At 35.4% G+C, this 16464-nt stretch overlaps 1 protein-coding gene across 13 annotated transcripts in view; it reads right to left on the bottom strand.

Annotated features, from left to right (window-relative positions):
• The window catches only part of GPC5 (glypican 5), a 603769-nt gene that overhangs the window by 217157 nt on the left and 370148 nt on the right, over positions 1–16464 (bottom strand). The window contains exon 8 of one of the 13 annotated variants that reach the window (XM_038151867.1): positions 6775–8256. The exons of 11 other annotated variants lie outside the window; for them this stretch is intronic. In XM_038151867.1, coding sequence (XP_038007795.1) covers positions 8207–8256 — 50 coding nt within the window. In that variant the 3' untranslated portion in view covers positions 6775–8206. Of the gene's footprint in view, positions 1–6774; positions 8257–10777; positions 12483–16464 lie in introns of those variants that run through there. One more of the 13 variants, XM_038151880.1, reaches the window with a different exon arrangement.

Raw genomic sequence — 16464 nt, 5'->3', positions numbered from 1 at the left:
AAAGGGTTGGGTATTGCTAGAAAGTAAGTAGAATGAAGCAGTGGCTGGGGCCCAAATGGAAATTTAGTTTTCCAATGTACAAGTCATGCAGGATTTAAGGGAACCAGGTTTAGTCCTTCCCTTCTCTATTAACAAGTAGAAAAAGCATCCCACAACTTCAATTTTTCACTTTAGCTTCAACACTTGAAATGAGTTTTGGCTGGTTTGGGGCTTGGGGTTGGTGTGTGTGCATGTGTGAGTGGCAGCCTCTAGAGAAACTGGAGCACTGGCTTCAGGCTAATCTGGCTGCTGACCACATACCATTATTTGGTGGATGACTGGATGAGGAGGCCTTTCCTCTGATTAAAGAGGGATTCAAGACAATGTGGTTTCATGTGTGTCAAGGGTCAACATACAAGAAAAAGCTTCTTACAGCACTCAAGCTGTTACTTATTACAACCCTAACAAAATGCTTACGAGAGGGAAAAATGTATTCAAGTAAAGAGTACATTTCCACATTCTTTTCAATAACCAAACTAACACATGCAACATGGTTTAGTGGTAATATGGAGGAAATTCTAAAGGAGGAAAATTAGCTAGAGAAACAACATATACAAAATTTACCTGTCTTCCTGAAAGTAGGACTACAGAGATTAAGGCAAACCAAATATGCCATATTACGGTCAAAATATTTAGAAAATATTTAAGTATCTGAATGTTCAATTTATGTATTTGGCTTTTTTCATCTTTGATAGCACTTCTTCCATAAAAAATTGAACCTGCTAAATTTTTGACTGTATTAGAAGGTCTTCAAAGCTCTGTTCCTGATAGCAGTTTGGAGAGGGAAAATAATACCATGAGATATCAGCCTTCTCTCATACCTGGAAGGAATTGCTTTGACTCTCAGCAAGAAAAAGTCTAAATGATTCTGTCTGTAATCCAGGTGTAATCAAGTTCATTTACTCTCTGAAGCCTTGCCTTGAAGAAATACTTTTCTGATGAAGAGTGCAGCTAATTACATTGGAATTAAAATGTAATATTTCTACCTACTAAAGAACTGTAACTCAAATTGAAGTTAGAAAAATTGCCAGATTAAGTAAAATAAACCTGATGTGGTTCTCTGGGCTAGGCAGCAGAATATTGAGGGGCAGCTAGGATCACTTTTTAAACATGGTAATTCATCTTAGAAAAGGTAATCCCTAACATCCCATTTTTTAACTAGATGTAACTAGAACATATATTCTGAACACATGATAGTCATTATTTTAAGGCCAAACAAGCACTATAGATTTATATGTGTTTCTGAGATTTCAGAAACATGGGAAAACAGTCAGAAAGTTTAATAGCTGTATTCAGGACACTGATGATTACTGTGACGTCTATAAAGATGTCGAAAGAAGGATACATGAAAAGAGAAACTCATTTGTTTACAATGACAATTCTGCAGTACCATTAATGGTTATATTGCAGTTTCATCTGAGGAAATGAGGTCTTTCTTTTATTTAGTATGTATTTGTTGTTAACTCACATGGGAACAGCATCTCGTGCAGAAGAATTTGCATCGTAAGAAGTTTGGACATACTTCTCCCTGCACTTTATATGTTATTTCATTATTTGGGACATAAAATAAAAGTCAATTAGACATGAAAAAAGGAGGAAGGGCTTTGAGAAGAAATATTTATCAGCCATTTGGATGGCAAGCTGAAAATACTTAGAGTTCAGACTGAATGGGAATTTGTGTTCAAAAATATTTTAACATCGTATATTGAGGAAACCCTATACTTCAACTTCTATATGTTTCCTTTGTAGAAACTTTAATAGAAAGGAAAATAAAGCTGTTTATAAGTGTATCAATACTCCAGATTTTAACATTTTACTTTGGATTCCCTTTAAACTGGTTTATTTGTACAAACATTATTTAGCTCATTATGCTCTGTTTATCTCATATAAACACACATTCTTTTTTTTTTGCGTTTGATATTTTCTGTGTTTAATCTAACAAATGAGAAATGCTCTTTTCTTCCTTGATCTTCCACAACTGTTCAGTATGAAGTTTCTATTTCATCAATGTCCAAAATCTAAGGATTTTTGATTGAATTTCTGGGACATCATTACAAAATTATATTTGCTCTTTCTGGCAATGTAAAGTTATCTGCAAGTAGAAGCAAACAGGTTAAGAATGTCATACCTTGCTAAAATAAGGGTTCTGATTAGGAAAGAAAATTATAATAAGGTTGAACAGGTTAAAACAATGGTTAAAAATACTGTCTCAATATAAGAAGAGAATGAAGATAGTTAAGCTCTTACATTTTTCAAAGTTAGAACAAGTATTGAAGAAAAACCCCATAAACTGTAGTAAGGCCATATATGAGAAGATACAATATATAGGAATGAACAATAATACATCAATTTGCAATGCGGTGTCTCAGCAATTGTTTATATTGTGTGAAGTATTAAAACCTAGATGGAATTGATTGATCAAGGGGAAATTGAACCACTACCAAATTTTCACTTCTAAATTAAAGATTGCCATGTGTCTTCCCTCTCTTACTTTTGCAGTCTAGAGGCACATAGAGGGAGTCAGAAACTAGGTTTAAACCAATCAAAATAAGACATCATAATCAAATTAACTTCAATATCTTTTTCACGTGCTGAAAAACGATGAAGATTGGTGAGCAAGACTTACAGGAAAAAGTCTGCCTAACTAAATTGCTGTAAACCATTTATTATTACTGCAGTAACTAAGAAAAAGAAACACCAAAGGTAAAAGTATTAAGAAGTTATTAAATCATGTCCCTTTACACTTAATAAGCTCTAAGTATGACATGAAAATTGAGATTTTATGAAACATTTGCAACTTCATTTCTTAGTAGTAGTGCACTGCTATTTCTTACAGAAAACCAGACAGTGGTCCGTATAAGAAGCATTGCAATATTGAACTGGCTGGGTATACCTGGGAAACTTACTTCTAGTAGGAAAATGCCGTGTGTCTTAGTCCTGGGAGCAAAGTCTAGTTAAAACTACTGAAGACAGAATAGGAAGGGCAAAAGAGTAGCACAATGTTCTGAGTGCTGGAAGAGGCAGCTTTTGGACTTACGGTATCGCATCTCCAGCACCTGCCAAGCAAGCGAGAGTGCTTCCAGTGCCTTTTATCTCACCTACTCTTTTGAGGCAGTTTTAAAATAAAATATTACTCTCCTCCTCTGAAAAGGCTCAAATGCTTACACTCAGGCAAGAAATAAGGGTTATATATTATCTGCTGAATCGGGTCCCTGGAGAGATGCTGCAAACACTCCTGTCACCATCCTCACAATTTCTAATAAACTCATTTCTACAGCTCACTGCTCTGTGCTGGATATTGTTAATATTATTCTAACAACTTCCAAAGGCACAGGCAACTCTGCAGCTGCTGCACCCTTCTCGTTTGCATGTGGGAGTGAAAGCAATCTTCCTCTGTTTGACCTTGGTGCAGAGTAGGCACATACCATTGAAAAACAGATGTGAGGCCCAGATATAGAGTGAATGATTCTTTCTAAGGCAATTGCTTATGGCTATTCCCTTGAAGTTCCTGTGGTGGTGATAATGCATTATTAAACTGTGGGAAGGTCCTGCTTGGTTAAAACATAGGGATTTAAAATTACTTACTAAAGAAGATTATTAAAGACTAATTGCTCAATAGCATAAGAAATTATAGAAAGCTCTTAACAGTCTTAAACCAAGGTTTTCTAAAGTGTTCTGGAAGTTATGGGAAAGAAAAGGTGTTACCTTACATAATTCTAAAGCAAGAGGACAAGTTTTATTGGAAAACTTTGTTTTCTCTTGCAACACACTTTTCAATAATCTTTTCATCCACTGGGCAGTACCAGTTGCCCATTAAGAAGCATTTTATGATAAACAGCTGTACATGAAAACTGAGCTGGATTTGAAACCAGAGAAGTGGGATTACTGCATTCAGTCTGCAGAAAATAGAAATTAATATTGCCATGTTTTCCATGGAAAGATGTTGAGACAACATATAATTTTTTGCCTAAATCCAGTAAATGAACACAACTAGCTCAACTCATCTCAGCAAGGACAAATCAGATATTTCACCCTTCTCAAACCATTTTACATATGCTTGCATATGCCCTGGAACACTGATTATGATCAATTAGGATTAGTTCAAAACAAGAAATTTAAACAATAATGGTCATTTTTTAATGGAAACTTGCAGGAAAATTTATTTAAAGGCTGCCAGCCAAAGGCAACACTATTGTTATATTCCAATTTGAAGTTTGTTTCTACCTTTCTAGATTAATTTAATTTGGATTAATTATGATACGGATTAATGAAGGTACTTAAATAATTAAATTACAAAACAAATCACAAAAGCCTGCTGTCATAGTCCTTTTTCTTCTCCTATCACTTAGATTATATCAGACCTAGGGAGAGTCAAACTGCGATGAACCTTGCCTTTTGGAACTTTGAATGCATTTGACTTGCAATCAGTCTGAAGCCTAATAAAGGTTTTATTTCTGAAACTGTTCCAAAATGTTAAGAATTTGTAATTGCATCTGTCTGGAAGTACTATTATATTGCCAACTGAATAATGTTGATCCAAGTTAGATTTCAGACCCCTTTTACTTTGGGAAAATCTAGGGAGACTAAATATAATTGTTAAAGAATATAATTAAATAAGCACATCATTAGATGTCTCCACAGACTCGTTTAATTGAATTGAAAAATTCCACATTGAAAAATATGTAAAAATATCAGTCACTACAGAAAATTTTAAAAAATTGCCTCACTATATTGCTGAAAGCTTTATGAATTTTACCAGTTTAAACATCTAAGCAGAGAACACACAAAATTTTGTTATGAATTCGCAAATGTGCTCAATGTTTATAAAATGATTCCTCTTCAAAGATGAAAGAATGAATGGAGAATAAATAAATTGTGACCTTCCTGAAAAACAACTTTACCTTTAAAGATGGATCATGTAGGGTGATGCTTCACTGCATCCAATATATTAATAGTTATTAAGCTGACAGAAAGTCAATTTCACCATAGCTTGTTCTTTACCAGAAAGCAACAGTAAAATGAAAAAAAAAATAAAAGGAGGACATTCAATCCATGCTTCCTGTAAATGTCATTGTACATTTTAATAGAAAAAAAGTCTTCATAGACATTAATGAATAAGCTGTGCATAAAATTTAAAAAGCCCAAACCCTATATATATTCCTATCATTCCTATCATGAACTGTTTAGGTGTTGACTGATTTTGTAGTGCAATGATCCTTTGAAGTCATGCAGGACAAGTATCTCCAATAGCCAACAGTTCCTGATAGGTGTAAGATTTCTGCCACTCCTAAAGCAGTACTGGGAGAACATGAAATCATATAGTCATCACTACTATACAGCTATTTAGAAATAAATTATTATAAAGGACAGCTAATATCATTTGCTATGCCAGTAAGTTATTACATACTAATAAGAGTATATGAAATAAATAACTTTTGAAACAAAACAAAAGTTTAAGTCTTAAAGACAGCAAAAAAATGCAAATTAATATGCTAAAAAGATACCTCATAAATGTAGAAAACAGGACATTTTGGATTCTGGAAATGAAAAATACCAGACAGATTTATACAAGGATTGATTTATCTTATTTTTACTGTACTATTGTGAGTATATACTGAATATATTTTCAGCAGCTCAGTTATTTTAACTGATTGAACATATGCAGTGCAAAAAGAAACGGTTGCATGAGGTGGTCATCCAATTATTTAGTGTATTTCATTTAGCTACAGTCGCATATTAAGAAGACACTACAATTAAAAAAGTGATAGCAGGAATCAGGCACTGAAATTCTGATCCCACTTCAACTCTGCCTTAAATGATAATCTGAAATGAATCCTCTGTGCCTGATAGTGAAATACCAGTGTTTTCACAACTCGGTCATCTCAGAGTTGTTTGCTTCTAATGAGATGAGTAACACAAGCTGTTCACAGAGACTGTAAGAGCTGAGCTTTTCCATAAGGAAACTTTAATGTGCAATCTAAATGCACCTCAGTGAACATTGGTGTTGCAGGGGGTCCAGAAATGCCTTACAGAGAAGGGATAGACAACTATTTCTCAATTCAGTATGATTAAGCACTCCATGAATCTTTTTTTCGTTCACAGATCATGGGCATTTCTAGAGTTAGAGCTGAAGTGATAAACACTGCCTTAAATGTTATTTCACAAGTGTTACTTGAAAATTTACTCTTTCAAGACTGCTTTTTTGTGCAGATTTTAAACTACTTATGTATTAGAGAAATATCCTTATTTGGCAACTTACATTAAACAGAGATTCATAATTTTTTAGTCTAAAAATACAGTGCAATGGAGTGACTCTCAAACAGAATAACACAGGACAGAATAAAGAAGATAAATAACAAGTTCACTGACACAAATGGCACTGAAAATCCTGTAAAGACTATGGAAAGTGAAAAATCCTCTGGTCTTTATATGATAAAAAGGGCCAAGCAATTATTTTAAACAACCAAACAAACAGCTTGTAAATAAGCAGTAACTTTCTGTAGAGGACCATACTTCAGAATGATTTTTCTCAAACATTTTGAGTATTGCTACAGGAGAGGTGATCAAAAATGAAGGGTCCTATGCAGATGGGGCAGAGCTGCTCTGATCCAGCTTCATGCTCTGCTTGGACACTGGTGCTCAGCCCCACCCTCCCAACCCATTTCCTCGAGAAGGGCTGGCTGTGCATGATACACATAATATGTGAAAAGTCTAATCTATGTAAGAGGCCTGCACCAGGTTAACTATAAAAAACACAGATTAGAAAGATGCTTCCTTGCTGTTTTGTGTCTCTGGCATCTCTTTTTTTCTCTCTTCTCCACACTTTTGCTTTCTTTGTCTCATTGTTTGCCCCAGCTCCTGATCATCCAGACAGCAGCATCAGCGGAGGATCTCAGGACTGGTGATATTGCTTGTCTTTTTTTCCTTGCTTTACCTAAGCAAAGCACAACTATCATATTCTATTCCATACTCCATGTTTAACTCTGCTGTGGGAGTGGGGAGTACACTGCTTGTGTAATGGTGTGTTGCGGCTTGTGAGCCAGACCTGCGAGGAGCTTCTGGTGGAGTTGAGAGCTTATTGAAGTGTAGTGGGCAAAATAAAGGGCTTGCTGTCTGTCACTTGTGGAAGTCTACTGTATGAATTTACAGGCTTGTTAGCCAGCCCCTTCTCAGTCTAAGTAGTGGGCTGGTTGCCAAAGTTTTGGTGACTGTAAAATAAAACAAGGTTTCCCTGACAAATGGTCCAATGTCTTTGTTCAGCCTCATGAGAATTTACAAGGAAAACCACAGCCCTTACCTGTGGGTCGTGACACTTACTGATAGGACAAATGATAGTAGCTGCTTTTTATAAACAATTTTATAGCATTGTATTAGGTATAAGGTGTGCTAGAAGATGAAAGCCTGTAAAGGGGCTAGAAAAAAGACCTGTTCTAATAGAGTTTTTGGGAAAATGCCACAAAAGTGAGATTACTCTAAGAATTCCACAGGTATAGGTGCAATCATCTTACTTAAGGGAACACTTTGGTATGGGGTCTAGTATGAATCAAAAAGTTTATAAAGCACTGCTAGCATGTAGATTTGAACACAAGATTGTTTCATGGAAACACTGGAAAAAGACAATCAATTATTTTCACATTGAAAGGAGTGTAGCTAATATTTCCCCCTTTTAAACTTAGCAAAAGCACAACATATTTGAGATAGCAATTAAACTCTGTGTATCTGATCTGGTTCTCCATTACACTTGAGCAGCACAGGTAGAAACCTGTACAGTATATACAGCCCCCAGGATTTCTCTGTGTTTTCACCTACTCTCTGCTACACAATGAAGTTATGATGCTGAAAATTAGTCTCTAAAGGATAATTTACCTAGAGCCTTAAATTTTCATTCTATAGTGAGAGTTAATTAAAAATCTATTATTGCTGATTTATTGGAAATATGAGTACTACCAGTTTTCTTCTTCATTTCATTTGATCTGTCTAAACAGGCAGATGACACATCAAAAAGACAACTGGGTGCTATACCTATGAAAATCTTTCCCTACAGGCAATTGTTTGGTTTTTCCCAGAAATCATTCTTATAATTGAAGACATTCAACATCTTTTTAAAATCACCTTGGCACAAAGACCGGGACCACATTCATGAGGTCTGCTGATGACATTCTCATCACTATGGAGAGGGACTGGAACTTCTCACAGGAATCACTGGATCTTTCTGATCTATGAATAACAGTAATTGGATGAAAATCACCAATGGTATAGACTGACTGAAATACTTAGATACTGAAGAGAAACAAAAAGAACTATTTCTTGGGTTGGTTAACTATACAATAACTACCAACCATCAAGATAAGACAATGCTGGAGAACAGCATTGTGCTGGCTGCATCACATAAAGTATTTTTAGTATAGTTCTGCAGGGTTTCTGCAAAACCACCCTTTGAAACATACAATTTTTTTACCTCAGATTGGACTTCATACAAAGACAAATTTCAAAAATCCGGTACTACAGTCAATCAGTAGAAGTAATGAATAAATTTGCACTACAAAACCAATGCATTGTGAATGGAATATAAGGTAGCTTTTGACTGCCCTCAGTGTCCCCAGCTGATTCCCTACTTATGAGGAAGCCCATTTTCCTCAATATTTTAAGGATGCTGTTGGGAAAAAAAGTGTGTTTATACATACAGTTAATTTAGATCAGCAAAGGCTTTTGGGTAGATAGAAAATCTAGGCTTTTAAAAATAGAGATAAATTAAATAAAATACATGCCGCACGATAATGGCATTTTCTTTATTTTTGTTCATGGAATAAAATATTATTGTCAAGAAGAGTATTACCTGTGGTGGGGAAAGTAATATTATTAAGCTGACTTTCATAAAAGTGAATGCTAATTATAGCTGCTAATCCAATGAGACACATTTCAGAGGTGTGCATAATCACTACAAATTTCACCTTTCTGTGAATATATAATGAAGCATCAGAGACTTATTTCTAAGTATATCAACTTCTGTCAAGAGATTTTCATTACACCAAACATTGATTAAGCTAAACTTAGGTCTACCATGCAAGAGATGGCTTTGAAGTGCTGGTAGGCATCATTTAAAATGTATCTTTGCAGAGACCTCTATTACAGTGTGTGAAAAGGAAAGAAGAGAATACTGTCAACTTGCATAATGTACTTGAAAATTACAAAGTAGAAACTTCTGTGATTCTTGTTACTTTAAAATCTGGAGACTGTGGGGAAGCAAAATATAAGCAATGAAAGTAATTATAATTAATGCCTTTGATGGTTGTTGTTCTAACTCATAGAAAGTTTCTGTTAACAAACTGCGATAAGCTTGTCATGCTATTAGGATCCATGTGGGATCTTGTGTGGAAACAAGAGCTGCTACATGTACATACCCTCTGTATACAGAAGAACATATACACACTGTATGTATACATACTCTGATACAGGGGAATTCTTCCCTGTAAAGGGAAAATCTTTGGTAGTTTATGCAAGTTTTACATCACAGACATAGACAAATGCTATCCTAGTAATCTGGTTTTATCTAACCCCTGTGCCACAGTGTGTGCATTTCTGTCACAGCAAGTTCTGCTTATTCATTTGCTGAATAAAATACATGAATACATGTATTCCAACATGCTGCACTGCACTGCATCTTTATCTGGTCCTACCAAAATGAACTGTAGCTCATTCTCAGGACTGTGCTGTGCTATATTTGAAATATTATCTCTCTGTGTTACATAGGCTGGTTTTGGAGGGGACAGAGCTAATTTTCTCCACAGTAACTGGTATGGGGCTGCTTCGGATTTGTGTTGCAAACAGTGTTGATAACTCAGGGATGTTTCTGTTGCTGAGCAGGGCTTGCACAGTCAGGGCCTTTTCTGCTCCTCACTCAGCCCACCAGTGAGCCATCTGTGGCTGTGTGTGGACATTGGGAGGCGACACAGCTGGGGCAGCTGATCCCAGCTTATGAAAGGAATATCTAACACCATATAGTGCCATGCTTAGCATGTAAAGATGGGGTAAAAAGAAAAAAGGGAACGTTTTGGGTGATAGTGTTGGTCTTTCCAAGTCACCGTGATGCGTGATGAAGCTAGGCTTTCCTGGAGGCGGCTGAATGCCTGCCTGCCCACCACAAGTAGAGAATGAATTATTCAGTTTACAGTAGATTCTACTGTTGTAGTCAGTATAAGTACCCAAAGAATACAAAAATGGTACTCAATATTTCATTAATGCCCAGAGAGCCTTCTGTCTTCAAAAGCAATAAATCTTTTGAAAGAAAACAGAATAATTCCTCAGTTTGTAGGAGGATCCTGTGGTAAGTTAAGCTCATTTCTCACAGCACTGAGACACCATCTTCTTTCACTATTTTTAATAGCAGTTTAGATCACTCTATCTTCCAGGAGCCATTGCTCCAAATTTTATTAAAAGACTTTTTAACACAGTACTGTGCTTTGAGGAGTCTTATAGTTCTCAATACAGTCAAGGGAAAATTGTGGTGTTCAAAATGAAGCCTTTAAAGCAGTTACTACCAGGGTGTGGCCTCAGGTATTATTTTTCACATTGAATAAGATTACCATTTTCTAGCCCTTTACTGTCTCTATCCTGCTGAACCACCACATCACCGCTTTATAAAACTCCATACACAAGTTTTCAAGTACTTGGTCCTGTTCAGGTTCCTGTTGTAGTCCAGCCCCTGGTGTTCTGATAGTCCTGATCAGCTGTCAGGGAGAAATGCAAAGGTTTTGAGGGATACAAGGGGTGTAACTGAGGAGTTCATACTCCAGGTTAACTCTAAGTCCCGTAGGGTTAAGGAGGGTCATTTTGCATCTTCCAAGGAGGATTCATGGGATGAAATACACAACCAAGCTGACTCCTTCCTCAGACAATGTAGAGAAATGTTCTCAACTAGGAAATTATTCACCTCTGTTCCAGGGACTCAGTTAAGTTGCCTAAACAAGTCTACTGAAATTTGGGCTAGGATATCCCACATGGTCTTCCACTGATGTACCAGAAGGGAAAATTTCTGTCACAGAAACTATAATATTGGGGTTGGGGGTTTTTTGGAAGCATCAGGAGAGAAGTTTCAAACATCTGCCAAACCCTAAGTTTTGGATTCCTTAAAGCATCTTAGAAAAATTTAGAGTCCTCAAATTAGCCCTTGATGTCTATATGAGAAGAAGATGTGCCCTAGCAATGCTTATTCCTTTCCTTAGCAGAGATATTCAAGGGTAATTAGATCAGATACAGATGGCTGGAGTCAAGTGAGATGAATACCACTCTCAGTGGTAATTAGGTACTGCTTTGAAAAACCACAAAATGTATAGGAGTGCTCCTATTACTCCTCTCCTACCCTGCCTGCAGCTATGCTGTAGCAACTGAAACTGCAGAACTTACAGGTTCTGGGGAAATCATGGGGTGTCTGAATACTCCGCCTTGGGGGCAATTTTCCTCTGATATGATACATTTCATAACAGTCATCCTGTAAGTGTCATAAATACCACCCATAGTTCTTTCTTAGGGAAAGGTTCTGTTAAGCAAACTGTATTTGCAGATATGCAAGAATGGTGTAGACATTTACTAGCAATAACAAGGCCATCAAAAATTCAGTCAGAACTTCCCTTTTTCTTTTTCTCTTTATCCTTACCTTTTTAAATTGAACATTAAATCAGTAATAAATACAATGCTCTTCACTACTGCTTTGAATTAGTATTGTAGTTTATTACAATTCCACTGATCTAACAAGATTGTATGGCCAGCTGTTAACAAACAGCACAGACAGAAGAAAGAAAGGAAATTGAAATTAAGTCAAACAGACACAGTTTAAAAGTGCTAATTAGGATCTTTATAGATAATGCTGTAATTTTTTTTTTTTTGTTTTCTGCTATTTTAAAGATCATATTAAAACATGTAAAAGGCTTTTAGTCTAAGGACACATTGAAGGGTGACCTGGAGTGGTGCATTTATCAGATCTGTTTGTGCATCTCGGTGAGAGAGGAAATCCTGCAGAAACTGAAGTGTGCCAACTAAACACTGTAATGGAGTTTATGAAGTCTGAATGGAAGACCAGATTACTAGGAGAGGTCATGTCTGCTCCTTGAAGTGGTGCCCGAGCCAAAAGAGGCTTGTTCAAAATAGCTTTAAATAAGAAAGGCTCCTGTTTGGCAGGATAGTTTCCAGCACTCTAGAACTGCTGCACATGATCTGCAAAGGCAAAATCAAGAGACTTTCAAAAGACATTTCCAAAGAATCTTTATTTCATTGGGTTTTTTGAACTGGTATATCTATATAAAATACTGTATCTTTAATTTTTTTTTTAAATTATGCTCCAAATGTGGGGAGATTGCAGTTGTAGCCTTACATGCTAATATTTGCTCATGAAAGTTTTGCTAATGAATTGCTTGCTTATTTCTGTCTTCAGTCCTGGTAATCACAATCTGGAATAAACATGTACATATTTTTTATTGAAATCTAAAACCATGGTGTAAAATTAAAATTAATCACAAAATTTCCTTCAGTATATCAATAATGCACTATTTTACTAGGATTCAAAGTACAATTAAACTGCTAAAGAAGCTACTGAACAGTAAAACACATTTTTTTTCTTTAACTGAGAGACAATACCTTAGAGGATAATATCCCTGTGAACAACAAAAAAAAGGGAGATAATTAAAATCTTTATAAAGCATCTGTCATCCAGCTATACTCATTAGGGATTGAAAAACCACACGGATTATAAAACATGAAAATAAAAAGTAAATATTAAGTTGTCCCCAAAATAAAACAGAAATATTAGAGAAAAATTTATAATGGTCAAATCTTTGCATAAAAGCACAGATACATTAAACCAAAAAACCCCAAACCCCAAGCCTATAACTTTGAGTATGGTTCTGATGTGTAAACAAAACAATCACCATGTAACATTTCCTGAGAAAAAAACCAGAATGATGAGATATAGTGTGGATCACAGATTATTGCACTTTAATTTCTAAATGAGCTTAGACATCTGTGAAATTAAAACCCCAGGGCGGACAATTTATGTGACACTACGTCGAGAAAGGAACAAAGCTTTGAGATGCAAATTCCATCTTTCCATTGCGTCAGACCAGGTAACCTTGCAAACAACCTTCACACAGACCAGTCTTCTCCACTCTGACTGATGTCTCCCATATGTATCTATTTCTCCTCTCTGTTTTCCAATCAAGTTGACAGCAATTCCCAATTCGTTTTCTAAAGAGACTGATAAAAGCCGGGCTGGACCTGTACCTGTTATTAACCTCTCTTGTACCATTATTACTTATTTTTCTCCTTTGAGATAAGCGGTTACATTGCACTTGCTGATCTTTGCATGTGATGTGTTATTATATAAAAACGGTACTGCAAATGTCAGCCTGTTACTGGGTCATTAAAGTCAGGTCATGATATTTGAAAATTTGATGTTCTTAACCTTTTCAGGAATTAACCAACATATATTACAGGATTATTTATCTTTGTTTGTTGTTTTTGTCATGGTTGTTGTTGCTTACATAAATTATTCATGAACACAAGGGCATATATTATGCTATAAAAAGCCATGAAGTCTAATTGATTTATTCATGTTATTGAAACAATGATTTAATCATTAATAGTGTTTACATACTTATTTTCACTGGCCAGTTTGAGTCTCCTTCATCATTGTGAAGAAACAATTTTGAGCTCTGTATATGTACAAACACTTACTCAAAAGTCTTCTATACATATAAACAATAGCATGAGATTGAATAAGATGGAAAATGGCCCCAAGCTGCAACAGGGGAGGTTTACTTAAACATGAGATAAATTTCTTTACCAAAATGTTGAAACATTCCCTGGCTGCCCAGGGAAGTGGTAGAGTCACCAGCCCTCAAGGTATTTAAAAAATGGGTAGATATGGGACCTTGTGGGCATGGTTTGGTGGTAGACTTGGCAGTGCTGGGTTAATGGTTGAATTTGATCTTAAATGTATTTTCCAGCTTAAATTATTTTATGAATCTATTATTCTGTGGTACCCTATTTTGTTCTAAGTGAAAATAAGGCTTTTTTGGCCTATCATTAGCATTCCTGAATCTTTTTCAGTTATGTACACCTTCATGTTTGTTACAAAACAAGGCTAAATGATAGATATTTCTCATTTTCAAATGTAAACTAAAATATTTAATAAAATATGTGTTTGAAAATGAGATACCCTGAGATTTTGCAGATATGAATTAACTGCAAATCTCAGGTAATGCTTGAAATACATCACATGATAGGCATTCTAAGATGTCAGAAATTATGACACTTTCTTATATAACTGCAGCCCCCAAACCCAAAAAATCTATGAAGTTCATTAGTTTTTGCAGGTCCAGCACCATTTTGTGCCAACAGCTGAGGAAAAAGAAAACAAAAAAAAAAAAAATGGTATTCAAATACTTGCCATGTTTGCTTTGAATTGGAACCAAAATTCTTTTGAGAAGCCTTTCAGAGCAGAAGGTATGAACCCAGACTCCATCTTCTACTCACATAGTTTAATTTTCTAAATAAATCAAGATCTTTTCCTTGACTTCTCTGCATGCCACATGGTTTCTGCAGACAACATATTGCCTTTCTTTGAGTATTACATTAAAGTTATTCTTACATAAACAACATACAAAGAATATTTTTTGCTAAGTGTATACCTAAAATTTTACTATATATAAGTATAGTTTAATTCATTTATTCAACATACTTGATGAAAGGATGTCATGTAGAAAGTCTTCTATGAGAGCCTTCTTTGGTTGCTAGTATAATTTGAGGAAAGTTGCTAAACAGCTCTGTGTAGGTATCTTTTGCTAGATTTTATACATGCATTTATAGAGCAATAATGCCAAAGGCATGCTGGCCATCTGCTGTCCAGCTTTAAGAAGTGAATTGTCATTCTTCAAAACCAAGAAAATATTCCTCATATTTCCTTCATGGATAAATAATCTTGAAAATTTAAGACAACTACCAAAGGAACAAATCACTTTTTACAGTGACAATATTAAAATTCATTTAAAACAAGCAGTTTACAATACCATACTAGAGAAGATGATTTGTGTATCTTTTTCACACTCCTGAGAACCACCACTGAAACAGGGCCATTTTATAAAACATTGTTAAAACAATCAGCAGTTTTTAAATTCAAAATATAAGCTGTAAGAATGTGTCCTGTTGTTAAAGCAATCACTCTTGTTTAGGAGAAAAATGGGACAAAGCTGTCATAACTTGTAAGCAAAATAAGCTATTAAAAAAATAAAATCGCAGATTAATGGTTCTAGCAGTCATGAAGATGTAAGCTCCAGAAGTGATTTATTACCTTTCTGAGGAGGTGAATGGGCAAAGTGTGATAAACTAATTGCAAGTATGAGTATTTTTATGGAAAGCTTTTGCTTCATGCCAGCTCAATATGCTGTTGCCTCAGTTGCTGATGTGACACAACCAACCAGGAACAGTGAGAGATGCATCAAAAAGCCATTCACAGAGGGAAATATATTATTCTTCCTGGTAGTCCTGGGGGGAGAAGCTGACTCCAAAATGCTAGCAGTATGGCTCTTCAGACAAAGCAGAATATACCTTTGCTCATTCTTCTGGGTCATTCTCTACAGTAAACTTCTTTTTGTCCTTTGTTATTGTGTTATTACTACCAATGCAATCCAAAATCAGTGGAATGCTCATTAGAGATATTCCTTTTTTTTTTTTTTTTCATGTTTTTCTCAGACCTTTGGACCAAGGCTATACAGTTCATGGGTGGCCTGATCCCATCCATCTACAAAATCTGTTAAACCTTTGAATTTCTTTTTACAGTGTGTATCTCTAAGATATTAGGACAGGGCTGCCTAAATTACCTTTACTTTTGAAAGAAACATTTCTCTGGAGTTTTGACCATTTCTTCAGAGAAATATTCCCCAGACACACTTGAGAGATAAATTGTCTAAATGAACTTTTTAATAACTTTTTACACAGTATCTAATTGTGGACTGGCCTAGCAGGCAGCCTCAGCAGGTGCATTTCTATCAAAATAATTTCACTGCATTTTCTCTGTAATTGAATTGACTAAGTTCTGCTGCATCATGATGTTTTCTCTCATTACAATGACAGCTGTGATATATTACAAGTTAGTTCTTGAGGAGAAGAAAAAAGTAAGAAGAAAAAAATATATATTTCAACCATAATTCTTCAAACCAAGCATCCAAGGGAGAAAAAACAAATCAAGCAACAAATCATTACCTCAAGATAGGAAGCAAATAATATGAAAGGCAAATATTTTTGTTCCAGAAGTACCTAGACTGTTTTTGAAACATTAAGCATATTTAGAGTAAAAAAAATTCCTTTCACATTAGTATGTGCCCTCAAAATATTATTCCTTGTGGTAGAAAAAAAAATACTAATACCTTAGAGAAA

Source organism: Motacilla alba, chromosome 1, assembly GCF_015832195.1.
Source record: "Motacilla alba alba isolate MOTALB_02 chromosome 1, Motacilla_alba_V1.0_pri, whole genome shotgun sequence".
In the NCBI taxonomy this organism is placed as follows: domain Eukaryota; kingdom Metazoa; phylum Chordata; class Aves; order Passeriformes; family Motacillidae; genus Motacilla; species Motacilla alba.
Note: the sequence above shows the minus strand (reverse complement) of the source record. Positions and strands in the feature narration are given on the sequence as shown.